Genomic DNA, 27,586 nt, shown 5'->3' with positions numbered 1-27,586 from the left:
AAGGCTAATGGGTTGAGATTTAAATTCTCCCACTCATTATTGTAACAATCGTATTACGTATCTTGAATGTACAACAGGCCAGGCTTTTCCATCCCAGTGCAGTTTGCCATCTATAAGTACTGACTGCCTGCAAAAAGCCCTTAGGAAGACAGATATGAGAAACATACCCATGAGGAAAATTTTTCTAACCTCTGTAGCTAGAGATTATTTATTTTTCTTAAGCCAGAGGATTTAAGTGTTTCAAAATTATTTATTAAATATTTTATGATATTCCTTTGGATATTCCTGTAATCCATATGTAAATCTAGTCTTTTTCTGCCTGCTGCTATGTTTTTCACCTCAAATAGACTTTGTGGCAATAATTTCCGCTCTATGTATGTCTTTGTCAAAGTAGACTTGGCGGTATCAATTTAAAATCTAACAAAAAAAAGGACTTTTCCACATGACACATACTTAGCCTGAGGAACGTAATGTTCATTTCATCTCTGATGGGACAAAGTCCTGAGCCATACAGGCTTAACCTACATTCTCTGAATTAGAAGCTGGAACAGAGAGATCAATGTAGGGAAACTCAAAAAGCAGCCAACATTAAGGCATTTCAAGAATAAAAGAAAGTCCCAAAATAATGTCATCATGGTGAAGAATATGAACATGTCGAATATAAATTGCATCATGCAAAATAAAAATAGCGTGTTGGCTGCAGGCAAGCGAATGGTTACTTTGTTCCTTGAGTCACTATAATGGGACATAAAGGGAGTCCAGCTTACTGAACTGCAAAAACGATTTATCTTTTTCTGTATTAAGAAGGGCAGAAATCCTCTTGCAGGGTTTCTTGTTCAAAGCACCAGATGAAAGTTAAAAACCTTGCTTTTGCGCATGAAATAACCTTAAGAAAAAGCAACAATATCTTGCTTCTTTTGCCCACTTCATAAATTATTAAACTGGTCCCGAAACTTAGTCCTATAGAAAAGAAAATGAGTGTCCGAGAGGCGAGGTCAAGGAAGGAGTCTCTGGAGGAGGACAAAAGGAGGTTCTTGTAAAGCACTTCAGCACTGCACATTAAAGCATGGTACAAAGAGGAGTAACTCAGTGCTGATCTGAATTGGCAACTCTTCCTGATGCAGAGATGCTACGTAAGGACTCAGCAGCATTACAAACATATTTGTGTGACACTGTCCCCAGTCTAATGAGCACTTCTCTCAGGATGGCTTTTAAGCTTCAACCACACTACTGTGGCTGTGTTCTTGAGGTGACTTGTTTGGGTGCTGGGTGTCAAGGAAAAGGTGGGAGTGAGGTGGGAATTTCACCACACTTCATTACATAGTGTATGCAGACTCTCAGGTGGCAATTCAAAATGCTAGAGCCATTCATTTTCTTTCAAGGACATTTTCAAGGACAGTGTTAATCACTTCCAGACATGATTTCTCACTGTTCCTTATGCCCAGCAGTCTGCATCTTTTTATGTCCTAATTTCTGAGGGGGAAAAAAAAAAAAGCCAGAATGCCTACACCTACGCTTCCAGAGGTTATTGGTAAAATGTGAATACCACTGTGATCAAGAGAGCCTTTTCCGTTGACGTCATTAGAGCCTGGATATCATTCAGCTCTTTGCAGGAATTATAAACTCCGGGTAACAGTACATAAGGACTGTACAGCTACTCTTGATATGCATCAGTGCAACAAAATTAAAGTCTGATCCTTGGAGCAAAATAGTTTTGCCAGTAAAAAAGACGAGGTTGTCTATTACTTCCAAATGCACCATGAAACTAATTTTTTGGTCACAATGTATTTGTTTATCTCAGGATAAGCTTACTTTAGTAAGGAATTTATTCTGAACAGGTACCACCACTTAATGATACTGATCAGAGATTAATTGAATCAGTTTCCACATTAGGGCTAAGAGAGACACTTTGTGTTTGATGTTATCTGAGTAAAATTCAGAATCTATTAATGTTGGAAAAAGAGCATGTTGATTTTTTTCTGAGGCAGTAAGAACCATTTCCCTCTTATTTTGAACTAGCTATCATCAAAATGTATGCAGGTCCTTAAGGGGAATGTATTAGATTTCACTTGTATTTATTGGCACGTAAAACATTTCTGACAACAATTTTCCCTTTCAAGATGTTTCATGAAGATGCTGCTGGAGGTTGGCAGCTTGTGGCTGTTGATGTGAATAAACCCCAGGGCAGGGCTCCTGCATGTCTACAGGTATGACATTGCTTTTTAATAAATCAGTGTGTGTAACCAGCACCACTCAAATGTTGGCATAAGGAGACTGTGGTGAGAAATAGCTACAACAGCTTTTGTCATAAATTTCTTTAAATCCATTGCTTTCTGCAGTGTAAGCTTGTTCTTGAAAATCACAGATCAACTAAAAAAGATATGCCACACCCAAAGGGAGAAGATTAGAAAAATGCATTCCTTACAAAGACTCTGTTTTGTGCGCTCATGACAGAAAGATTTTCGATTTTTTAAATATAAAATAACGTAAGTAATCATCCTTTATCTCTCAGACTTAATATACAAACTGATTCCATTTCAAGGTTATTCACAACAGAAATGCTTGTTTATTAACTGCAAAATACAGTAACATATGCCAAGAAGCATGACTAATCATAATAAACACATAAGTACCTCATTTCTCTTGTTCCATCTTGAAAATAGGCTCACAGAAGAAGGGGGAAGAGTCATGTGGGTAGTAAGCTATACAGTGTTTGAAACTTACAGATTTAATATTCTCACTTGGATATAGGTGAGTTTGTAAAACTCTATGCCCGTTTTTTAAATAAATCCAGATTAAGATAAGTAATATTTTTATAAATCCCTTTTTATTACCACACATTGTACAGCATCTCAAATTTTTATTTGCAAGTTAAATAATGTCACTTCTGGATGAAACAAACTTGCTTCAGAGTAGAAAGCCAAATCTACTATAGCAATCTGATAGCATGATGTTTGCTGGCAGTTTTGGTTATGTTTGGTTTAATGTGTAAACTAAAATACACGTGCTTGTTGGCAGGGTGTACATTGCTGAACACTAAGCTGGCAAGCACCTTTCATCCTCTCCACAAGCTGTTCATTCTCAAATATTTCTGCTTTGTCAAACCACTGCCATATATTTAATTATAGCATATGTCTTAACTGATAATTCCTCTTCCCAAATTTAATTCTTGATTTTGACAGCAACAGGAACATAATTTTTGGTGTTCTCAAGTAACAGTCACAGGTACATGGATAAAATGTACCTGAACTCACAATGAAAACTCCTCCAGATGAAAGTTAAGATAGCATCTGACTTACCTGGTCTGCCTTTGTCCACAGTATTGCATTCTTGCCACTTTTAGGAATCATGTGGTCACACAGTAAATTGTGTTCCAGGGAACGTAAACCTCATGCATCAGTGGGTGCTGCAACTTTTTGTAATTGCAACTCAACTAGCAGTTTTCTTCTCATTCTTCATCCCTTTTAGCAACATCTGCAAGGTTTCTGGTAATCTATGACCTTGCTGGATGTCAATCCAAGGAAAACAATCCAAAGGAAAGCGATGCATTAAAATTCTGTTTTATTAGGATAGTGCCCAAAATAGGCATTGCTCTTATTAAATATAGACTAAAATACAGCCCAAAGAAAGCAAAATCTCAAAGTCTTAATAAACACACACACCTTTATCCATCTCAGCATGCATTATTGTTTCAGTTGTATCAATCCAAAGTAAAAAGAAAATAGACTTCCTAAAAAATTCATATATTTAAAACCTTTGCAATATATTTAAAGCATTCTTTATGCATTAAGTCCCTAGTGAGAGATGTGGTAGTTATTTTCTAAGGGTTTGGGTGGGTTTTGTTACTTAAGAGGAACATGGTGCATAAATCTGAATCTAGAAAAGAGTTAATCATATTGGAGAATATATATCCTGCCTTTAGGACACATTCAATTAATATGCATTCTTCTGACCTTTATTAGCTAAGTATATTGTCATTCAATATCCTGTGAAGGATGGAGTTCTTAGAAAAAGGTAGTGAAAACTCTCTATTGCCCTCTATCATTTTAATTAAATTTTTCAGTAAGTGTGGTTTTATTAATTCTTCTCTGGGCTCTGTAAATATTACTGTTCCAAATACGAATGGGAACATTATTGAAAGTTCTGTTTCAACAGTTACATGGGTGTGGGTCTGTGCCTTGGTGAAACTCTATTTACTCAGTGTATTGGATTATTTAGAATTTACTTCCTCAACAAACTATACTGTGCATTGGGAGAGGAAATATCCTAGTGGCTAGTGGAGAGGGACTCTGGAGATCTGGATTTGATTTATTGGCCAAGCACAAATTTCCTGTAGACCTTGAGAAAACTACTTAATAGGTGTTTTTGCTTTAGTTCACATTCCTTGTGGTGAAAAAGTGTATCCCTCCCAGATTTGGCTACTGTGGTGTTTAAACCTACTTGAGAGGCACTCCAGTAAGATGGGCTTGTTCTATCTAAGTTGGCAAATAGATACATCCAGCTCTCTAAAGCAGGGAGTGATGGAGGAAAGAATAATGCGATTTATGTGTGGTATGTAACATAAAAATCTCTCTAATACAGGTTTTGGACGACTCTTCACATGGACTAGCTGGATCTGTTGGGTTTTACTAGTTTGGCCTTTGGACAGCCATGCTTACTCGCACAGACCAGGTCAGGGGTTTCAGCCTGGCAGGCCTCACTAGCCTAGGGAGAACATTGCAATGGCACATGGAGCAGTGCAAGTCTGGTGCAGGTGCAGTTCAGGTTTGCTATTCCTGAGCAAACAATAATTCAGACAGGATACCATATAGGCTCTATACAAAGGCAGAGCCTTTGTAATTCGCTTTGTCTCCCACAAAAGTGTCATAGTTTCAGCAAACTGCTCAATTAGGTAAAACAAATAAGCAGGCTAACTGTGTCTTTACACTTCTGTCACAGCCGATCTGCAAAGAGGGGATTACAAAGGAGTTTCAGAATCCCATCTAGTGAGTAGTGTGCCTTGGTATGTCTAAACTGCTGGGCAGGTGAGCGCCGCTGTGCTTGCCAGGGTACCCCCTCTTGTCTCTCCCGAGAGCCCACCTGCCTTTCCACTGGGCACATGGCATACAGGCAGAACAGAACCAGCATGTGCATACAGATCTGGGATCTGCAAGGGGCTCCTGTATACAGCAGCATAGTAGTTAGAAGTAAGAAAGACTAAACCATGAGAGACGGGCAAGAAAGATGGACATTAATCTGGTGTTTTCAAAGAACTTTAACTCAGACACCTAACTTTTATTTGGTTTTTGAGGTGGCTGGATGTGGCAACATGAAAAATTAGTATCAGTATGGTTTCTGATTTTGACTTGCAAATCTATCCTAATGTGGGGCAAAGAGGCTTTTATTTCCGTATAATGGGTTTATATTTATTGCATTTTTCTTCTGAGTGTTCCCAAAGGTGCTTTGTGGTCTTCTGTTACTTATTCTCACTGTTCCCCATGACTGGCATTGATTTTAAATATTGATTTTCTTTTGTCACTGAAAAATAATCATTGTGTTTTCCATTTCAACATGAACCATTTGGCACAAATGCATGCTGAGGCTCCCACATGGCCACATTATTTTGCTGTTGTTGATATTACTTTAACACGCTGTAGTGCGTTAGAACTTCCTGCCTACCGTGGTTTACTCCTACAAGCACAGTAGGAAGCTCTCAGTTCACAAATAAAGAAAAACTGAGCACCAGGTTCCAGAAAAAATCCTTTAAAAAACTCTTTGAGCATGTATTTACCCCTTTAATCCCATGTTAAAGGCACACTGTGTTTCTTATTATTCCTTTCCTGTTAATTTTAGAGGTTGTTTTTATCACTCCTTCCTTCTCTTTGTCTTTCTGTCCACAAAGACTTGTAAAATATGCATACTGATTTAAAGCTGAACTGGAAAGTTTTAACTCACATGTCTTCTGTGAACCTGTGGTTGGTATTACTAACACCAAGTAATGACATCTTCAGTCTTCTCAATACTTAGTCTGGTAATGAACAGTGGAAGTCTGGAACTGTGGTTCCTGTGGGAAACAATGAGCCAGACAGCAATTCCCTATTCATGCTAATACTTTTTGGATTGTATGTCCAGCAGAAATGAAACGCACAGCTGGAGATGGAATGATATTCAGAAAAAGCTTGGGAACACTGTGTGATGTGTCAGCATTAATGGAAGTGGTTACCTACTCACAAACTGTATATGCACTTGTACTGTGATAATAAAATCTTCAACAGATTAAAAATACTGTATTCGCTTTTAATCATATGTGCTCCATCTAGGGAAGAAATAGAAGGTCACAAAGCTATGATCTGAGCAAGCAAGTGGCATTATTATGATGACAGTGCTCTTGAACATATGATTAATGTCCTAAATTTAATCATATCTTTTTGCCTCAAAAAAAAGCTAGTCATTCATGCTACATATTATTACCAGAATGTGTTACAGAATTCTGTACAATTACAGAATTTTAAAGAACCTTGAAGGAGAGACCAAAAGATCAAAAGTAATATTGAAAGAGAGAAAACATATAGAGGGTGGAGGAGACATGGCCAGAGAAGCAGGAATTGAGTGTTTTAGCAGTTTCATAATAGATATATTGAATGAGAGAGAGAGAAATGAGATAAAACAGTACTTAGGGATTTTCACTGCAGGAGTAACAGAAGAGAGCACAAGTGGGTTTTCCTCTCTTCTCTTTCATGCAAGTAATTATTGGTGAACCAGAAAAGTGTGGTAGTCTATTTATATACTAATTTGCCCTTTAGTATAACTTTGGAATCAAGCAAAAGGCATGCCTACTGAGTTCTCTTCTTACCTTCAGTGGCTTTCATTAAATTAAATACATATATAATACATATCTTCCAATTAACTGAAATCCTCTCTTACAGTGAAAGAAAAATCTCTTTCGGTTGGCTAAAATTAAGTTTTGATCTGAATGAGTTTATTATTTGAGTATATTATATGAGTTTATTCAGAAGCAGATTAAATTGATTCCAAATTCTAAACTTCTGAGGCTGTCATTAAAAAAAAAATGTACTTTTTTCTATGCCCTGTTCTCATTTAGAAAGCCTAGAAATTGCATCAGTTAACAGAAGCTTGGATAATTCAGTGATGTACTTGGCACTGAAATGGCTGAAAACAACTGTATTAGTTTTACTGAGGGGACTCAGGAGCAGAATATGCAAAGTGTAAATGTAAGAGCAAGCTGTTAGTTTTGGTGAGGTAAAAGTGGTGAAATAAATGAGGTGGAATGGAAGACTCTGCAGGGAAACGAAACACATTGGCAACAGAAGAACATGCACAAATAAAGTCCAGCCCCATCCAACCTTCCTATGCTCAGCTGAGTATGAGAAGATAGTAAATCCTGGGCATTATGAAAAGAAAAAAAAAAAAAAGAAAAGAGACACTTCTAGTATTTTCCACTTGTACATAGGGTACGGGAAGAAATGGTGAAGTGTGGTGAATGGAATAAAGGGGTGGAAACTCCAACATCTGACTAACTCTTGGACTCTGGTTGGGGATTCACAAAATGAGCTGTCCTTAAATGTGTGCTCAGTTTCAGCTTTATGCCATTTCAGATGAGGAAGGTAAAGCTGTTACCATCCTCTGCTGTCTGCTCGCCTCCTTTTTTTCAGGGGCTTTAACCACAGTAACAATGGCAACTGAAGAGGCAGTGAGTTTACTCCTGGGACACCTCAGCTGGTAATGTAAACTGGTGTTCACTTCAGTTTATGTTATTAAAAGAAGTCATGAATTCAGACAGCTGAAATCATTACAGTCTGTTTAACTGGAGGAAGGAGGGTACAGGGCAACTATAATGTAAATGAGCTGCTTCTGCAGTATTGAAAACCACTGTCTTTTTCTGATATGAATTAAAAAGATAATCTCATAAAACCAGAGAACCAAACATATTTTGCCCATATACATTTTTTGCATACTTAAATTACCATTTTTTACTAAAAGGGACCTGAAAAATAGTAAGCCCCACAATATGGATATCAGAGAATGCATAAAGCTAGCAGACAAACAATGCATTTGCTGTGTCTCCAAAATCAGCCAGTACCAGAAGTAGGCATATATAGATCATCCTTCTCTGAGCTTCTGAATATCCATTTATGCCCTCATTCTCTATCTTGGACTCCAGCAATCATTCATTTAGGGGCTTTCTGAAATGGATGTTAAATTTAGGCCATCATATTTAGTATCCATTGATGGATTTATCACCTATCAATTTGTCTAGCCTTTTTTTGAATGCATTTATCGTTTTGGCCTCCAGAACATCTTGTAGGAACAAGTTACGTAAAGTAACTATGAAGCATTTTAATTGATTACAATTCAGGAATTAATTTGCTGATTTTCCTGAGATTACTCAGAAATTCCAAAAAACGTACTGCAAAAATGATTGGTTGTAATTTGGAGATGGATGCTCCTTTTCAATAAAACAAAGAATTTGAAACCACAAAACTTGACAATGACAGGATCACAAGCTGTTGTAACCTGCAATCAGCAGCAAGAAGAGGGCAGACATGAGCATCTGAGGATGATAAACACCAAGTATGGGGGATGGTTGGTTTATGTTTGTGCTTGTGTATACGAATAGAATTATCAGTCATGAGGAAACTTCAGAAAGGGAAATAGACTTTGAATATCAGGAAGGACTGTGTATTTGGTGACAAGGCTGTCATTTGTAAGACAACTTTAAAATCTCACATAGGTAATATTCTGGCATTAACAAACATTAATTAACTTAATGATTATTAGATTCCTATTGTAATTTTGTCTATGCTTCTATTTCTCTGCTATTGTATACAGGCATCTAAAAGAAAAGTAATTTCAAGGGAGTGCAGAACTGCGTGCATATTTCCAGTCTGCAAGCCATACAACCAACATACCTCCCTCTCTCCTTCCCTCTCACCCTCCCTCCCTCCCTTCCTTCTTTCTTTCCCACTGCCTTCCCTTCCTCCCTCTCTCTCCCCCTCCCTCCCTCCCTTCCTCCCCTCTTTCTTGCCTGCCTGCTTTCTTTTCCTTTATAACCATTATACCGAAGCACATATGTTAACGAGCTAGAGACATAGTTCTTTTATGTTCATAGTTTCTTCTCCATAGTTTTCCATTTACTTGCTGAACTATCTGTTCTTGTTCATTACAATCAAAGCAAATTACTAGCCACAGTTTCTAGCAATCTAACCACAGAAACTAAATAAAAAAGAAAGAAAACATATTATTGATTTCACTGTTTTGCATTTTAAACAAATAGATTTCATGAACATGACTTCCTCAGCTTGAACATGTAATTTTCTTGCAGACTTAAAGTATCAGAATCCTGTCGCAAAGACAAAGCAGATAGATAGGTGTTAAACTATGATTAAGCTTATAAAAGGGTAGTGGTTTTCCTTGGCAGTATTCTTTATTACAGGGGGGCCTGCTGCAGCAGAAAACACGGTCACATCAGGCCCTTGGCGTCTCCTTGGGAGATTTAGGAACAAGTATTTGGAATTCGTCTGATGCAGTAGGTTTTCTAAAATCTTTGTATGTCAGAGTTATGGAAACCTTGGCTAACACTAATAATCGGTCAAGATCTCTGAACTTCCCCTCATTTTTGCACAAGCTGAAAGTAGAACCTTTTGCGTAACTCCTATTAATTTTCAAACGAGGCCCCAGAAGAACTTTCTGCTCCACAGGTAGTAAGTTTTGCATAAAGAATTTTTATAAATCTTGACCCTCTTTCACACAGGCCTGTACAGTTCACGAATAAATGGCATTAAGTCGTGACATTCAGTTCTTCCAACATCATGGTCAAATTAATAAGCTAAAAATCTCCACGATAAAAATACGCAAGTTGTTATAATATTTTTAAAAGACTGCTTCAGCTATGTGGATATTTTTTTTTTACCCTCAGTCTTTTTGCTTTGATCTCAACAGGAAGAGTGGACCATTTTTCTAGCATTCTTTTCAGCAATGGACTTCAGTACAGCTTGTACCCATAATTTGCACTTAGAAATTTTGGGGCACATCAGTGTCAGTGGATTATAGAAACTATTCAGTAATGCCACTAAAATTCAAGTTCAGCTGAGTTTCCTTTAGAAAATTTTATTGCTGGGGTTAAATATGTCCAGTGTTTCAAATCCCCTCAAACTGAAAACAGGTATTTAAATTGTCATGTAGCTTTTTTGTGTTCAGCACAATTACAGCAATCAAAGCGTTGGAAGCAGCAGCAGCAGCATGACTTCCTTTAGAGCTGTAACTTGGATGACAAATCTGAGCAAAGTGGAAGACTGCAGAGTCTTAGAATAAAACTAGCAGGGATTTTTTTCTTCGTGTGAATTGTTTTCCCCCCAATATTTTCCATATTTCTAGTGTTTCTCAAAGAAAGGTCTCTTTTCACCAGGACTGCAAAGAACGTGATGTACTACAGCTGTGTACATTATTAGATTGTTCTTTGTAGATGTTCTTTTTAAATTTTTGAAACTTAAAAAAAAAAATCACTTTGCAATATCTTTTCGTTACTGTTGGGATCTCTAATCCTTTGGGTTCCTCAGTGGTCAGTGGAGAGAGTGATTCCCATCATGAATCTGAAGATAATTCACATGTTGGGGATGCTGAATTGCTTCTTGCATTGTCTGTATTTCTTCATTGTCATGGGGAGGCTACATAAATTGTGTGGCCTTCTCAGCACCTCAGTGAAGTTCCTAAGCATAAGTAGGATGAGTCTGAGCTAACAGGTATTTAAACAAACAGCTTTTACTAAATTCTGAATTTTTTAAGTGCCTATTTCATATTCAGATTAAAATTTTTACTTTCAATTATTCATAAATATATCTCACAAAAAAAAATCTATGAGGAAAAGTCTTTTGCTTTTCTTATCATATTCTTGGTATTCTGAACACTGACTCTGACTCTTTTGAGAATCAATGTGGTCCTGATTTATCTCATGTGTCTTTAAGCCCTTAGCAAATGCCAGTGGTAGGATCATAGTGGCACAGAGACAATAGAAAGAGATGGGCGTTGCCAGAGGGCATCTGAGGATCTGAATATGGTGTTGCCCATCACTCTACAGACTGCATCAGAGTGCAGGGTGTCTACTTTCCTATTTTAGGTGTGCCAGTTCTTTTGGGGTGAATCTCTAAAGCCAAAGTCTTTACCTCCTCTTGCTCCAGTAAGTCATAATAATCTATATTACATATTTTTGATGTGCAGATTTAAAGCAAAATTAAGTCCCACTTCAGCAAGCATGCATACTGAATTGTCATAAGTATTTTGCATTTATTAAATCCTACTGAAATCAGTAGAAGGTACCTAGAGCTTAGAGAATCATGTTTTTATATGAGTGATTTCATTGACATAAATGCAGTTGTTACACAGAGAAGTATTTGCACTGTCATGTCAAAGTCTACATTCTTTATGCTTCGTGAATTCTTAAAGTGCCAGCTAGAGAGAAGCATCTTCAGCTGACCTATGCATTTTAACAAATTGAAGGCTGCAGTGCACTACAGTAAATTCAGATCTTCAAGCTGCTTCCCTCACAATTTTGCTTCCCCTTCCTAGGATTCACTTTCTTCCCTTTGCTTGCCTCAGACCTTTGAGAAGAGGGTCTTTGAGGCCTGACAGGAGTGAAGAGGAAAGCTAGCAATGTGGCATGTGGAGGAAGGACACTGAGTTTCTTCATGTTTAATGTATGTGAACAGATAGACAGCACATCTTTGCAACCCTTCTTTGGCATAGATGTACTTTGATTTCTAGCCTGAGATTTAGTTTGGTATTCAGGACAAGTATTTTGCTGTTTGAGGGGTTTTTTTCTGTTTGTTGTTTTAATTTTTCCATACAAAAAGATATAATCATTTTATGTTCTTGTCTCAGAGCTTTCAGACAATGTACAAAACTGAACTGTCACAGTAAGAGTGTGCCTTCCCTTTTATAGACTCGTTATCTTTGTTTTTCTAGCTAAAGAGGGCCAGGATGGATACCTGGCCCAGAGGCCACCTGACATGGACTGTGACCTTTCATACTTCCTTCTCTGGAACAGATAGATCATGTCCACTTTACATAGTGTTTGGCCCTTTGTCTCTTCTGGGCCCCTGTGGCATCCCTGTGTCCTTCAAGCACAATTATTTCTATGTGTTTTTTTCAGTTCTGAGTATCCAAAATAATGTGAAGGTTGTGTTGTGGCTCACCAGAACAATAGTTTCATGGTCTGATGCTGAGATCATGCATTGCATGCTCTCAGGTTTAATACCAGGGTGAGTGAGGTTATTCAAGGGTGCAAAGACTTTTGTGATGTTGGAGGATTGTACAGAATGGAGGGAGCCATGCTTGGGTGTTGTTTTAAGGATAACTAACTGAAGAGGTCCAAACCAGAGCCATGCAGCCAGCTAGCAATTAATCAGACTGGATATGTCGGTAAGTTTTTGTAATTGCTTCTTGACTTTCATTCCTTTAACAGAGTAAAGGTACCAGACGGTACCAGAGAGTGAATTTTCCTCAGGTGAAAATTTTTTGGCAAATTGTTTCGTAACATGGGGGCAAAAAGGATACAGTACAACACTTAGATGCAGAAAAGAAACATACCTCATTAATGCTAAGTGTTTTAAAGGAGTGAATAGAGAGGACAAAACTAGGATAGGGTAGAGCAGGTATACATTATATGGTACAAGCAGGTATGACTAAGACCAATGGGATAAAATTAAGAGAGAGAGAATTTATGGCCAACAATGCATGTTGTAGATTCTGTGGAAGAGTCTGTGTGGTAGCAGGGAAATGCCCTCCAATGGCTGCAGCCATTGTCAGGCCAGGCTGGACAAAAGGCTAGAAAATAATTCTGCATTGGTAGGGATAAGGGCGTGGTGTAGAAGGTACTTCTTTTACTCTCTCATAAGATGAGAAAGACAAAAATGGATCCCAACTGAAAAACTGGCACTCAGCTATGTTGGGTTCTTTCCCCAACTTTGCCTTTTGTCTACACAAGGAGCCTTGATCTTTCCACCTCAACTCAGTGCAGAAGTGTTACATGGGCTTCCTTTTCTCAGGACAGCTGGCAAAACACTAGCATTTCTTTCCTAGCACACAATAACCAGTTGTTCCTCTGGGCAGGAATGGCCATTTAGCTTACTTTAGATATTTAAAATTTAGTTATCCAACTGAGGCACAGAAGGTTATACTTAGTGGAGAGAAGCAGGCAGATACTTTCTTTGCTAGTTGTGACATAGATTTTTTTTTTATACTTTTACCGGCCTAGACCCACAATACGCTATTTCATATTTAAATTGCAGCATTTCAGGATTTTTCATAATTGTTTTCCACAATCAGTCATTTTTATTTAATCTTCACCTCATCCTTTGAATACTAGCTTGAGACATCATACTTTAAGTGCTATACATTATTTTGCCATTATTGCCACCTGGTGTCTATAATCTATGTGGTGACATTTTATTAATTGCGCAGTACCCAGAGCGTATATAAATGATTTCCTCTTCTCTATCATAAACTTTTCAGAAAAGTTCAGCTGAGGAAAGCAGATATATACACTAGTAGGCTTGATTTCAGAAAGTGTTTTACTACAGACGCTGCTAACATAGCAGAGTTGGCAATACGTGTGCTGTGCTCCTTTATTTCTGGCCTCCACTTCCCTCTGTAGGATCCTAGATACTCAGAGGAGGAACTGGAATACTAATCAGTGAAAGCTGACTGTACACCCAGTTCCCTCCCTCATGCTTTCTTTATCTGCATACAGTTTTGCCATCCAGTATGTTATTCTGTTGGCTCAGAACTATCATCTTGGATATATTCTCAGTTTTCTTTGGTATCTTCTAAGCCATTTCTCTTTTACTGAGAAACTGCCTCCTACTGACTGTTCATGGTTGTTTGCAAGAGAAGTCTTACTATTTTTACCCTCAGTCACTCCATTTCATCCCCTGCCCAAAGTAAAATTTCCCAATATTGCATAGCTTAGAAGCCACCGCCAATAGATCCGTTCACAGATTCTTAATTTCTTCTTTCTTTCTTCTCTAGCCAAGGTTCAGCAACCTTTGGTCTATGCTGGCTGTCCTTAGCCAAGGCTGATAAACCTTCACTGTTGAGACCTACTGTCCCTCATGTATTTAGTTGCTGCCACTAAATCAGAACCATGAAGATAAACATGCTTCTTCATTCATATGCATACACATGCAAATACCTTTATACATATCAGTTACTGAAACAGGGCAGAAACAAAGCAAACAACTATAAGAGCCCTCTGAGTAAGTTTGTTACAGGTGAGCAATCTCATGCTCTGTCTCTGGAAGATAATCATCTGAATGGTTGGGTGTCTTGATTTTCTGCTGAGTGCATGCCTGTTCTATGCTTTGTGGAGCCAGAATAGCTGAGTACTTCTCTTTTTTGCATAGATTAAAATCTTTTCCTGATAAAGCGAACAGTAGTTTGTGCACTGCTAGGTATCAGGTAGATTTTAGCCATACCTACCCACAGCATAAGTGTTTTGCTGAGATCAGGGTACAGCTGTTTGGTTGGTATAGTTCCATCACACCCTCATACTAATCATTCTACTAAGCATACTCAAAGATAAGCTTATTTGAAAGGCAAAATTTTGGTAACCATAAATTCTGCAAACCAACCCATTTTTTTCATATTTGTACATTAACTCTTTTAAGTAAAGTTCCCATTTTTCTGTACATTGCACACTTCCTTTAAAGTGATTTTGTTGAATACAAGTTTGAAATACCAGTAGCACTGAATTTAAAAAAAAAAAAAAAAGAAAGGAAAAAAGAGAAAAATGTGCCATGGCAATAGTAAGGCATAACTGTAAAGCACAACCACCTTGAACTCAGGTACACCTTTGACGGACATGGCAGGCAACACACTGGAAATTCATATTTTCACCCTGAAGTCAGATACCTTTAAAATGAGGAACACTCTAGTAATGACTGGCTAGGAAATGTTTCAGACAGCTTGGTTAGCATCACAAAGTTTTCAGCAGAGGTAGACATCAAATACAGTTCTCCAAGGAAGTATTTGGCTGCCTTAGCTATGAAGCCATCCTTCTCCCTATGCCATTCTCTTCCTTACTCACACCGCATGTTGCAGGGTATTTTAGCTACTGATGTGCATCCTACAGCCCCCTGAAGTTCACTGGAAAGTTCAGGACTTTGGTGACCGTGTATTATGGCATGCACACACCAGACACAGATGACTTTAATTCCAGCATTTTGTAATTCATAGTTTTGCAGATTTAGTAACGTTCTGTTGTTACCAGATTTACTTTTAACAGGAAATAATTTTCAACTAAGAAGCTATTAAGCATATAAGTCCTTATTTTGTTTCCTGAACACCAGTAGTTAGTTCAGAAAAAAAATCCAATTTAGCAAGCATAGGCATATATATTAATCTCATTAAAGTCATTGAAATATGTAAGGATTTTGTGCCCCAGTCCTCCTACTGATGCTATTGGCATTGTTTGTGGAAAGGTAAGGGTGCAGGTATGGACATGTCTTGTAGTGGATGGTATTTGTTTTATTTGTGTGCTCCCAGTCAGAAGGATTCCCCTGAGAGAAGGGAACACTGTTCCTTTTTCAAGGATGCTACTGAGCATGCTTCACATGGAGATGGTGCAAAGGATGTGGATGAAGTCAGGCAAGGTGTAGCGATGTTATAGCATTAGGATATTACAGCTTGCGCCAGGAAACTTCATGGTGGCAGTGAGTAGGCATCCTTTGAGAGGTGTTAGGAGTAACTTCCTGGGGGATAGAGCAGACTGAGCAGAGTTTATTGCAGCTGAGGATGCTGTTGAGTTAATTAAAACCAAACCTGGAGCAATGATCTGCCTGCAAGGATACTTGGGCAAAGAGTGAGCTGTGAATGATACAGAAATACCAATTTTGGCTCGCCAGTCTTTCAGTTGACTGTTCTGAGGCAGGTTGTTATTCACTGATTGAGCTGCAAAAGAGGATGATTTACTGCTCTCGGACTGGGTTTCTGAAAGAAAATTAGTGGGGGATTCTCAGTGTTCTGCAGAGCTAAGGAGAGCCAAGTGCCGATGCATAGAGACCTTCTACCTATCCCTCAGAGAAGAGGTGAGGAGGAGGGGGCATGTGACAAGCACACTTTTTTCACCCTCTGTTCCTCCAGATTTTCTCTATTTCTGTTTGGGGGATGTGCAGAAGGGAAACAGTAGAACCCTGGCACCATCAAACTCAGTGAGTGTTTTGCCACTGGCGGTACTGGAGAAGGATTTAATCTCTAATGTTGTGAATATACAACATTGGTTTTGCAGTCATTACAAATGGCAGCTTGAAAAAAATCTAAATGCCAAACTTGAAACAAGTAAAAATACCATAAACCCATGAGGCAAAAGGGACATGCTCTTGCTATAAGTGTTCCTCCTTAAAAACATGAAGATTTATGGGTGTATGGGAGAAACTAGCTGTTTATTTCTCCCAGCTATAAATATCATGAAAAAAAGGGAGTTCCTTAAATTTACTCTAGCTGTAAAAAATTTACTTTATTGCTTATGTTTGACATTGAACACATTTCTAGAATACTGTCTAGTTCTTGGAAATAATGATGTACTGTGCTTCAGCAATTCCAAGAATTGTTTTGTACCTATTTCATTGCTTCAGTGGAACTTACGTGTCTGAATCCACTTGACTGCTTTGAAAATCTTGGTCTCTAAGAAGACTGTTCCACATGTGAGTGTGCTGTTTCCATAAACCAGTAAGGAGCTTATATCAAGACAAATAAGTGTGTGTACAGGACGCATAGTGAATGCTACAAACTTACTCATTTGTGTGGATTGTGATTATGCAAATGTATTCAACTAAAAACATTAGTAACTGGCATTATCATTTAAATGAAAGAACAGTAATACCAGTGGGTATATACGAACCAGTGTAGTTACTTTTCAGAACATTTGGAAAATTGTCTGTAGTAATGCTGGCACTTAAGTTCCTTTTTCACATAAAAAACCACATTGTAAATCAATGTACGATTTATGCTGTACACACCATTTCAGTTCAGCATTAATCATGAATATATTACCAGTAAGATTAATCCTACTGGTTGTTGTCATGGTTTAGTCCCAGCCAGCAACTAAGCAGCACACAGCTGCTCACTCACTCCCCCCAGGTGGGATGGGGGAGAGAATCGGAAGAGTAAAAGTGAGAAAACTCGTGGGCTGAGATAAAGACAGTTTAATAGGTAGAGCAAAAGCAGCGCAAGGAAGCAAAGCAAAAGAAGGAATTCATTCACCACTTCCCATCGGCAGGCAGATGTTCAGCCATCTCCAGGAAAGCAGGGCTCCATCATGCGTAACGGTTGCTTGGGAAGACAAACGCCATTACTCCGAATTTCCCCCCTTTCCTTCTTCTTCCCCCAGCTTTACATGCTGAGCATGACACCATATGGTATGGAATATCCCTTTGGTCAGTTGGGGTCAGCTGTCCCGGCTGTGTCCCCTCCCAACTTCTTGTGCACCCCCAGCCCACTCGCTGGTGGGGTGGGGTGAGGAGCAGAAAAGGCCTTGACTGGGGTGAGCCCTGCTCAGCAGTAACTAAAACATCCCTGCTTTATCAACACTGTTTCCAACCCAAATCCAAAACACAGCCCCATACTAGCTGCTATGAAGAAAGTTAACTCTATCCCAGCCAAAACCAGCACAGTTGTTTAAGAGAAGAATAAGGTATGGTATGCAAAGGTTGAATAATTGAATGTAACTGTGGCTTATAAGCGATGTATGGCAGTTTTAAAACTGGATGCTGTTTTAATTTGAATGTTTTTACTCTTTACACTGGTGGAATACCAACATTAACTGGAAGTTAATTTTAAAATTACTTAAAAGCTTTAGGGGTGGGAATGAGGGCAAGAATGGATATTTATGCATAGGTGTGATTGTACAGACATAGACATAGAAGGGATGAAATTTATTTGGCTGTCTTAAGAGTCTGGAAATTAAACGTGCTGATAGGAGTTGATCACCTTAGGCACTTTATAATCAGAAGAAAGACACATCAACAGGAGGTGATTCATATAATTTTAAGACGGTCATTGATGATAGCTCAAAGCCTAGGTCATTTAAACATTCAAGACTCCAGCTGAATTTGCAATGCGAATACTGAATCACATATTGTGGTAATGCATTTTCAGTAGGCCCTACTCTCCAAGTAGGTATAAAAACCCATTATGATAATAATGAGAAGCATTTGGGGGGCACATTCTAGTTTACAGACACACCAAATTTCATCTGCTAAAAATAAAACTCTAGTTAGCCAAAATTGGATGTACAGGCCTAAAGAATTTCTACTTCATTGGTATTTAGATTAGCATATTAATTTAGTATACTGCAGTATGTCAGTGACAATGGTTCCCTTTAAAGAATGTGTGCAGGATAAAAATACACTGGGAGTGTATATCTCATGATGTCTTACAAATAGTTCTTCAGTTTTGGATGTATTTCAGTGGCCATAATTAAAGAGGTGGTTTACAGTAAAGACAAATTTCTTAATACTTAATATAATAAAAAACATATAACTGTAATGCTTATAAAATAGCTGGAATTTCTATATTTTCCTGTTTTTCAGGGATGACTGTATAAATGGAAATACTACTTCATGATATATATCAATATGACCATTTTTAAAAGTGCTGTAGGTCTTCTTTGCAAAAATAAAATTAGCTGAATTATTTTCAAATGAGAAAATATCTAAATTTGCAGAATTTGCATCAATATTGTTAGACTTATGTTATTAGTTTGTTTTATCATTTGATTACAGCATCCTTCTTCTTTCCTCAAGTCTTATGAGATACCTTATAATTCCATTGAGAATTATCAAATAAGGATTATATATTACAAAAATAGGACAACAGCATTTTCCTATCAAAGGATATTCCTTTGTTGTTCAAAAAAATGTTTGATGCTTGTATTTTTAAAGAAATCCTTTGAAGTTAACTTCAATAGAAAGTCTTACCGTACAGACCAGAAGAGATTTAGTTTACTAATTAGCTGCTTCATTTTGATATAGTATATATAAAAATCAATTCACAATTATAGTTTTTTAATTAATTAAACTTCTAAAAACAGATGTGTATGTGCTGATGGCAAACTTTTAACCTGCCTTTTTCTTTTATTTAATTTTCTTTCTTCTCAGTTCCCAACTTGATTTAATGTTCCATGTTTTTAGGCAAGCACTGCATTCACCAGTTGAAGAACAGGAGCTAGAAGTGAGGCTCACATAAATACTTATCCTAGAATGAGTTTCACAGTCCATGAATGGCGATTCCCCTATCATTGCCACCCATGGTTCTGTTGACTACTCTTACGAGCTCACCGTGGGACTAAACCCTTTGTTCTCCTTTGCGCCTGTTCTGCTTTTCTGTCCTTGCCCTGCTGTGAAAATAAGATTTCTTAATTCCCCTCCCCGTGCTTTCACATCAGGTATGTATTTCTGAAGTGAAAATTCATGAAGGACATATGGGAATAATTTTGAAAGGATGCATTATGGGGAGAAAAGCATCTTAAGATTTCAGTAATTTTGGGGAAGGGGAAGTTATGTATTTTCTTTCCTCTCTCTTACTTAATCAACTTCTTTCTATCCATGTTGCTTCTCAGTATTGAGGGCATACCCCAAAATTTATCATTTTCATCCAAAATCACACATTGCCTTGTCTGTCTTTACTGCTTTCTCAATCCCATTTATTTTGCTGTAATCCCATCTGTCTCTAGCAGCATTCAGCAAAGCAGTTCTTAATTAGGTGGTGTTAAAACTGTCAGTGTTGCACATCAGCTCTACTGGCAGCTATACTGCTCTTCTAGTTTGCTGGATATAGAAGAGCAGAAGCTGACGCAGCTCCAGTAAGTTGTGATGGTGAAAGGAGTCAAAAAAATGCAATTGTATGCCCGTGCACTCTATCTCCCAGCCTGTGAAAGAAGGCTCGGTAGTATCCTTTGACACAGTTTCCCACAGCATTCTCCTGGAGAAGCTGGCTGCTCATGGCTTGGACAGGCGCACTCATCGCTGGGTAAAAAACCGGCTGGATGGCTGGGCCCAAAGGTTTGTGGTGAATGGAGTTAAATCCAGTTGGCGGCCGGTCACAAGCAGAGTCCCCCAGGGCTCAGTTTTGGGACCGGTCTTGTTTAATATCTTTATCAACGATCTGAACAAGGCGATCAAGTGCACCCTCAGCAAGTTTGCAGACGACACCAGGTTGGGCGGGAGTGTTGATCTGCTCGAGGGTAGGAAGGCTCTGCAGAGGGATCTGGACAGGCTGGATCGATGGGCCCAGGCCAATTGGATGAAGTTCAACAAGGCCAAGTGCCGGGTCCTGCACTTTGGCCACAACAACCCCAGGCAACGCTACAGGCTTGGGGACGAGTGGCTGGAAAGCTCCCCTGCAGAAAAGGACCTGGGGGTGTTGATTGACAGCCGGCTGAAGATGAGCCAGCAGTGTGCGCAGGTGGCCAAGAAGGCCAATGGCATCCTGGCTTGTATCAGAAATGGTGTGGCCAGCAGGAGCGGGGAGGTGATCGTGCCCCTGTACTCGGTGCTGGTGAGGCCGCACCTCGAATCCTGTGTTCAGCTTTGGGCCCCTCACTACAAGAAGGACATTGAGGTGCTGGAGCGTGTCCAGAGAAGGGCGACGAAGCTGGTGAGGGGTCTGGAGCACAAGTCTGATGAGGAGTGGCTGAGGGAGCTGGGGTTGTTCAGTCTAGAGAAGAGGAGGCTGAGGGGAGACCTCATCACTCTCTACAACTACCTGAAAGGGGGTTGCAGAGAGGTGGGTGTTGTTCTCTTCTCCCAAGTGACAAGTGATAGGACAAGAGGAAATGGCCTCAAGTTGCGCCAGGGGAGGTTTAGGCTGGATATTAGGAAAAATGTCTTCACTGAAAGGGTTTTCAGGCGTTGGAACAGGCTGCCCAGGGAGGTGGTGGAGTCATCATCCCAGGAGGTATTTAAAAGACATGTGGATGAGGCACTTAGGGACATGGTTTAGTGGTGGACTTGGCAGTGTTAGGTTTACAGTTGGACCTGATGATCTTAAAGGTCTTTTCCAACCTAAACGATTCTATGATTCTGTGATTCTGTCTGCATTTGGTGCATCTCTTGATTTACCTTTTGAAGGACCTGCTAGGTTTTATGCCCTAAGTATGCCATAGTTATGAACACTGTGCATTATGCTTATCTCTTTTTATATAGCATCTAAATTTTTAACTCTTGTTAGTCCTGTTTGGAAAAAAGTCAAAAGAATGAAAATGGTGTGCAGGTTTCTAAAAGATTCTTTGTGGTTCGGTTTTTTTTTTTTTGGAGGGGGGGATGGAATGATTTTCAAAGTGGACTGAAATTTGGATTAATGATACATATGTTAGGCTTGAGACAATCTCTCTGGTTTAGGTCTCTTGCTTTAAATAAATTTCTTAAAATAACATCTTATAAAAGAAAGCTGGCAATGTTGAACTATGAACTTGCTAAAAATGACCTTTATAAGTCAGCTTTGTGTGTGGTTATGAAACTGAAGAGCTATTGTGTTGCTCATTCAATTACCCAGCTAAGTTTGAGTTGAACTAAATTTGCAAAGGTGAGCTTCAAAATAACCAGAAGGCTGCAGTGTCCTCTATCCTATGACTCCAGCCTCTACAAGACATTTACACAACAGGATTCCTGTGTGGTCCAGTCCAAATCCAACCTTAATTTCATTACCTTTTTAGAAAGTGGGGAAATAATTCTTTGTGCTACTACCTGTGACAGGGAATCAATTAAAAATGTACAAATCTTTGACCTTAGAATCAACTTATTTTCATTCTGAAATGCTACTGTATTTCATCGAAGCCACATTAGTTTGAGTTGTCTTTCCATATCTCTTTGTTTAGACAGGTCTACACCAGTGGTTCTACCTTAGTGAAGAGAAGAGGGATATCACAGCTTGGCTGCAGTAAAGTAGTCTAGCTGGTGAAGTTGAAGAACAGATGCTTTGTTAAAAAAAAAGGAAGTATACAGGCAGTCATTCTCCCTTGTCCTCCAAATTAATAGCAATAAAAATCTCTGATTAGCTCTGATATCCCCCTGCACAAGACAATAGAGCCTTTAAGTTGCCAGCAGTTTCCAGTGCTATTTCAGTCAGGAGGAAATACTCCAATGATTCTCTTATGTGTGTTTTGTCTGAATGAAAACTGCTTTACCTCGAAGTAGGTTTTGGGTCTAAGTACAAAAAGACTTTTTTTCCTTCTAATTATTTGTCTAATCACTTCTTTAATGGGGCATTTGACTTATTTCAAAGTAATCTCTGCTTTTATATGTAAATCACAAGTTTTAGAGTGTGGTGATTAAATTATGCAGTGAAAATGCAAGGAAAAACTGTTCTAATCAACAGGTGGAAATTCCGTTTAAATGTTTGGTATTTATTTATATAGCCAAGTAACTCATTCTGGAAAAACATTTTTTTCAAAAAAACAGGTTTTCTGTAGTGTACCACTATGGGCATGTTCCTTACATTTCCCATCACATACCTGACTAGCTATTTCTGAATGGTCTAAGCCTTTTAGTATGAAGTGAAATTTCTGTTGCCTTGTTCAGGCACACAGAAGTGTAAAAGTGATAAAGACAAGAAGCAAAAGTATTTTAAGGGAGGTAACTATTGCCAGTCTGACCTATATTGTACACTGTGTTCCCAAGACAAGTACAGTACATATGGTAACCAAGAAGATTAATGTAATGTACTGTGTTAGGCAAGGCGTTGCAATCAGAAACCTATAATTGATACAAATGGCCAGTCTGACCCAGGAAAAGATTTTCATTAATTCTGGATAGAGTTGTTTTAATTGCCTAAAGCACACATTAAACAGTTTTTAGTTCAGAAGGGAAGTTATAAAAGAACTGAAGTATTCTACTACTTCTAATGCTGATCAAGTACTTCTGTAAGTTTTAAACAGCTCAACAATACAAGAACTGTGAAGAAGCACTGAAATTCAGCTCAGCCTTTTAAAGAATTTCAAAGCACAGATGGTATAATAATCATTGTACTAAGATAAAAAGCCACAATAAGAACTAAGAGAAGGTAAGGAGCCCTAGTTGAGTATAAAACTTTTCCATGAAAAAGGGTTTTTTCTTACTGTCTTTGCCTGGGAAATGCACCAATAGTATAAAGACAACCCACTAAAGGAAATGTTTCCTTCCTTGAGGAATTGCTTTCTTAGTACCTCATTTTCTGAGTTTTCATGCCATTTGGAAATACTGACAGCAAGATGTCCAAAGAGAGAAATGAATGCTTCCATGTGTATATTTTGATGTTAGAAAATAAATTATTTAGAGGGACATATTTTTTGCTGTTTCCATGTCAGACAACCCTTGAAGCATGTGAATTTCATTTTTGTTTTCTTCACCATCACTTCTTCAAAATGAAGAAAATTGTTCCCCCTCTTTTTAATTTTTTTTTCTTTTGTTGTTCTTATCTGTTCAAGCATGTGGTGGTGTTAGTGCTTTCTCAGTATGTAAAAAATGGTGCTTCAACTGTGTACAAGAGGTTGCTGGCAAATAGAGACTCAGTTTCTGCTTATCCTGAATTGCTCTTTATGTTGTTTTCTCATGAGCTTAAAGGAACTAGAAGATATGCCCTGAAGTCTTCCTAACAGCAGAATTTATGTTTCCAGTCCTCCAACTCATTCTGAGTAGTCTCTTCTGCCCTGTGTCACTTTAAACGATCAGCAAAACACCTACATAAGTCGCTCGTGGTACTTGAGCACTGTTGCGAGGAGAGGTGGGTTAAAGTACGTGTGTACAGCACTGAGCTTGGGTTACCCCTGAAGAGCCATTTCTTCTACAGAGTCTATGCAGAATTAGTAGATACCAACTTTGATATGAGCAGCTTGCTCATTGGAGTTGACACAGCAATGCAGTCATGCTGAAACTGAATCCGGGCTGAATACTTGAGAAGGTGATTTAAACTGTGAGAGGGCGAAAAGGGAATGGCAGGCAGTGTATTTAACTTCTCTCTAGCTTGGCTGTACCTGTCTTGGTGCACTTAGACACATGGGTTAGTGGTGGACTTGGCAGTGTTAGGTTTATGGTTGGACTCGATGATCTGAAAGGTCCTTTCCAGCCTAAACGGTTCTATGATTCTGTGGGGTTTTATATATTTATTTACATATGTGGTGTATAATATGATCAGGTGGAAGTGTTAAATTGGGTCTATACTGCTTCCTGTACCTGAGGTTAAATGTGTTTATCACCATGCTTTGAAACTAGTCCAGATACCTAGGTTGCTGGTAAAAGACTGGTGATAATTTGCAAATTTAGAGTATTTTTTATTGTGAAAGGAAAAGAACTTGCAGACTTTCTTTTTGAAAGTACTGTGGTGTGAGGGAGAATGCTAATCCACATAGGACAAGTAGGTGATTAATTACACCTTAGTAAAGTACAGGGTCCATTTGAACCCTACAGCTTAGATGAAGTCACTAGATATAAACCGAAAATTAATTTGGCCTATTTCATTTCAGGTTTTATACAATAATTATTTTGTCTCACTGTATTTTCTGAATTGAACTCTGTTGCAGTGTTTAGGAAAAGAAGTTAAATGCATATTATTTGGGTTCTATTTTGCATTTCATAGTGTGTAGCTTTAAGAAAATTACTGCTGAGGTGATGATATACTTACTAACAGTTCTAAAATCTGGGGGGAAGGTAATAAGCTCTATGTATTATTGTTATCATGAACAATTTAAGTAGTATTTTTAGGTTTCTTTTATGTTGTAGCAGCTGCTCTCCATTTCTCTAAGTCAGACTGTAGTCACTGAAAGGCTGCTCACTTCCTCTCTATCTTTTGTCAAAGAAAATGACATATCTGTGCTAGTTGATTTATAAACTGTTGAGGAGGAGGTTCATTTCGTTTCAAAGAAGCCATTATTTCATGGAATTTTAGGGCAGAAGAGTCACCATTTCTCTTTTTGACTGTTCTCTTAGAAGTTTGTGCGAGGAGAAAAGTGACTACTGTTAGTAAGAGGCGTACAGGAGTGTACCTGTACTACTGCTTTATTCTGTTATTGCAGGATATGAATTAACAGGATGCAGCTAGTCTGAAGGAGGCATATGCAACACTTATTCTTTAGCGCTATAGCAGAAATAGGACTTTGGCTATCAAATCTAGGATGTGAGGAAAAAAGTATCTAATTTCTGAAAGAAACTTTTGCCTTTAAAGTTTGGTTACTTGGAAGAGTCATGTATTACAGTTTTTCATTTCTCTTCAATAAGCTTTCTGTCACTATTTCCATTCATTTACTTCCTACGTGTGTATTTTCTCATTCTTCCTGTGTTACTGACTTTACTTTGTTCCTTTGACCAAAATTCAGTTTGCCTTTTTAAAGTAGTTTTTTATTTTTAAATCAAAATTTGCTATGCAAAAAGGCAGGAGAGTCCAGTACAATATGACAGGTTCATTAATTGGTTGTATTTTCAAATAGTACAGAGACATTTTGACTGTTGGAAGATAGTCCTTGGCAATTGCTGATTTCTGTATGATTTTAGCTATAAATAATCTGAAAATAACATTTGCTTTAAAAAATGTGTTGTGATAGCATGAAAAGCAGGACCCTGCTTATATATCAGAGCACATATTTGCATGTCCTGAAATGTTGCCATATTCAGTAATAGTCCCATTTCCAGCTTATTTTGAGGCTGCATAGTAGGAGGCCCTGAAAAACACATAGTTTGATACAGTGCCTACCTTGAGTTTTACATATTAATCAGATGAGGTAGAAGGTGGAAAAAGAAGCACAGTAAAGTGAAATGCGTAGAATATTTTTCAAGCCAGGACAGTTTACTGTCTATGCTGCTTTTTCTGCCAGGCCAGTGTCACCTCTGCTGCAGCCAGGTAACATTTATAGAAAGGTTTCCAATTGCATATTCTAAAACTTGCAAGAGTTATGATGTTATTTGTTTTTTGGGGAGCATTGTGCTTCCTTGAATATCACCATACCTTCTGTATTACTTCCTGCAACTGGTAACAAAGGTTCTCTATGCTAAGGTGGTCTTAAAGTAACTAGAGTTTCCAAGGAGATTTTTCATTGGTCTATGGATCTTAAAGAGTCTTTACATTCATCTGTACTACATTACTACCCTGAGAGGTTCCTTTGCCATCATAAAGAACGTTAAAGCAAGTCTCTATAGCCTAAACTGGTGAAGAATCACCCTATTCTCATTGCACTGGGACAGGCAGCCTGTGTTGGAAAGCTGAGACTGCCTCCCTGTTATCACCAAAGTTAATAACATCTGAGCTGAGACTACTGACTTATTTTCTTTGCAGTGTCTAAAAGCTACCCCTTTCCGCATCTTTAATTAAAAATTCTCCCTTCACCTTGTTCCCTCAATGAAGTTGCATTTCTTGAATTCATCTAGCATCTGGATGTTCCTCCCAAATATGGTAGATGATATTTCACATTTAATGTGTTTTTTAATGTCCCACACAGATATATAACTGCATCAGTGTAAGTTATTAAAAAACCTGTTCCCTTAAAATTTGTGGTTAATGCTTAATAATGTTCAGAAATGTTCAGATTGCAGAGCATAAGAATAATTTGCTAAATTCTCCTTACAAGCATATCTTTGTCAGGCAGTCATAAAGTAAGTCGAAAGCAAAATGGTTTATAGAAAATTAGTTACACAGCTTGTAAAATGCTCTACAATGTTCTGCAAACAAAAGGGAAAATTTTCTGCAATTTCACAATTTTGTACTTGCTCAGATGGCCATTAACCAACAAGATGAAAATCAAATTTATCCTATTCATGCTATGAATTATCTATGATTAGCAGTGTATAGACTGTGATTTTCTAAAGCTCGTTTCATAGTCAAGGTATCTTCAAGCACTTTTTAAAAAAAAAAAAAAAAGACAAACACCATAAATATACTAAACCTATACGGGATCAAAAAACTTGCCCTTTTCTTTAGGCCAAGATTGAATCTTTGCTCAGTGGCTCTTTGAAATCATGTGGCATAGAATCCTAAAAGTCAAGTTCTCTTTGCTATTTCTAGTCTTGGACCAGTACCTTATAATAATTTCTGAGGCATGTGATGTCTCCTGCTTTCAATATCACATCTGTATCAGCTAGCACCTTGAGTGACTGTTTCCCGTGTTACATTCTTAGTGGTATGAATTCTATGTATACAACTTAAACTGTCCCTGTTGTATAAAACCTGTGATCCCTCTATATGAATTTAGAAGTTGTGGTCCAAGCTCTGCAGTAATTGCCAAAAAAAAAAAAAGATAATTTAGTCACAATACATTTTCATTTTTTATTTGACCTACTGTTTTCTCTGCTGCTGTAATGAACTTGAGTCATGCTTTGTTAGCTCTTCTGAAGAAGGGTTCTGTATTCTTGATACTTGTATCACCCCAGCTAATGGGGCTTTAAGAAATCATCGGGCACCGTAAGACTTGGAGTGCAGTTACAGAACATACCGCCACCACAAGTCATGGTGGTGCTGCACACTGAAATAAGCTGGGAGTCATATTTGCCTTCATGCCACTGCAGTGGTATCATCTAGGCTGCAACAGGCCCAGAAGTAAAAAAGACTGGAGTGGCACAAATGTAACCTTTTCAGT

The 27,586-nt window shown here is 38.2% G+C and overlaps 1 protein-coding gene across 2 annotated transcripts in view; it reads left to right on the top strand.

Moving 5' to 3' along the window:
• Nucleotides 1-27,586, top strand: part of NALCN (sodium leak channel, non-selective) — a 242,430-nt gene that overhangs the window by 87,645 nt on the left and 127,199 nt on the right. Inside the window, exon 9 of one of the 2 annotated variants that reach the window (XM_059818762.1) lies at nucleotides 2,121-2,207. The exons of the other annotated variant lie outside the window; for it this stretch is intronic. Within the exon in view, the coding sequence (XP_059674745.1) occupies nucleotides 2,121-2,207 (87 nt within the window). The remainder of the gene's footprint in view (nucleotides 1-2,120; nucleotides 2,208-27,586) is intronic. 2 annotated transcript variants of the gene reach the window in all.

This window comes from Gavia stellata, chromosome 1, assembly GCF_030936135.1.
Source record: "Gavia stellata isolate bGavSte3 chromosome 1, bGavSte3.hap2, whole genome shotgun sequence".
Taxonomy (NCBI): domain Eukaryota; kingdom Metazoa; phylum Chordata; class Aves; order Gaviiformes; family Gaviidae; genus Gavia; species Gavia stellata.
This window is presented reverse-complemented; position numbering and strand designations above follow the sequence as displayed.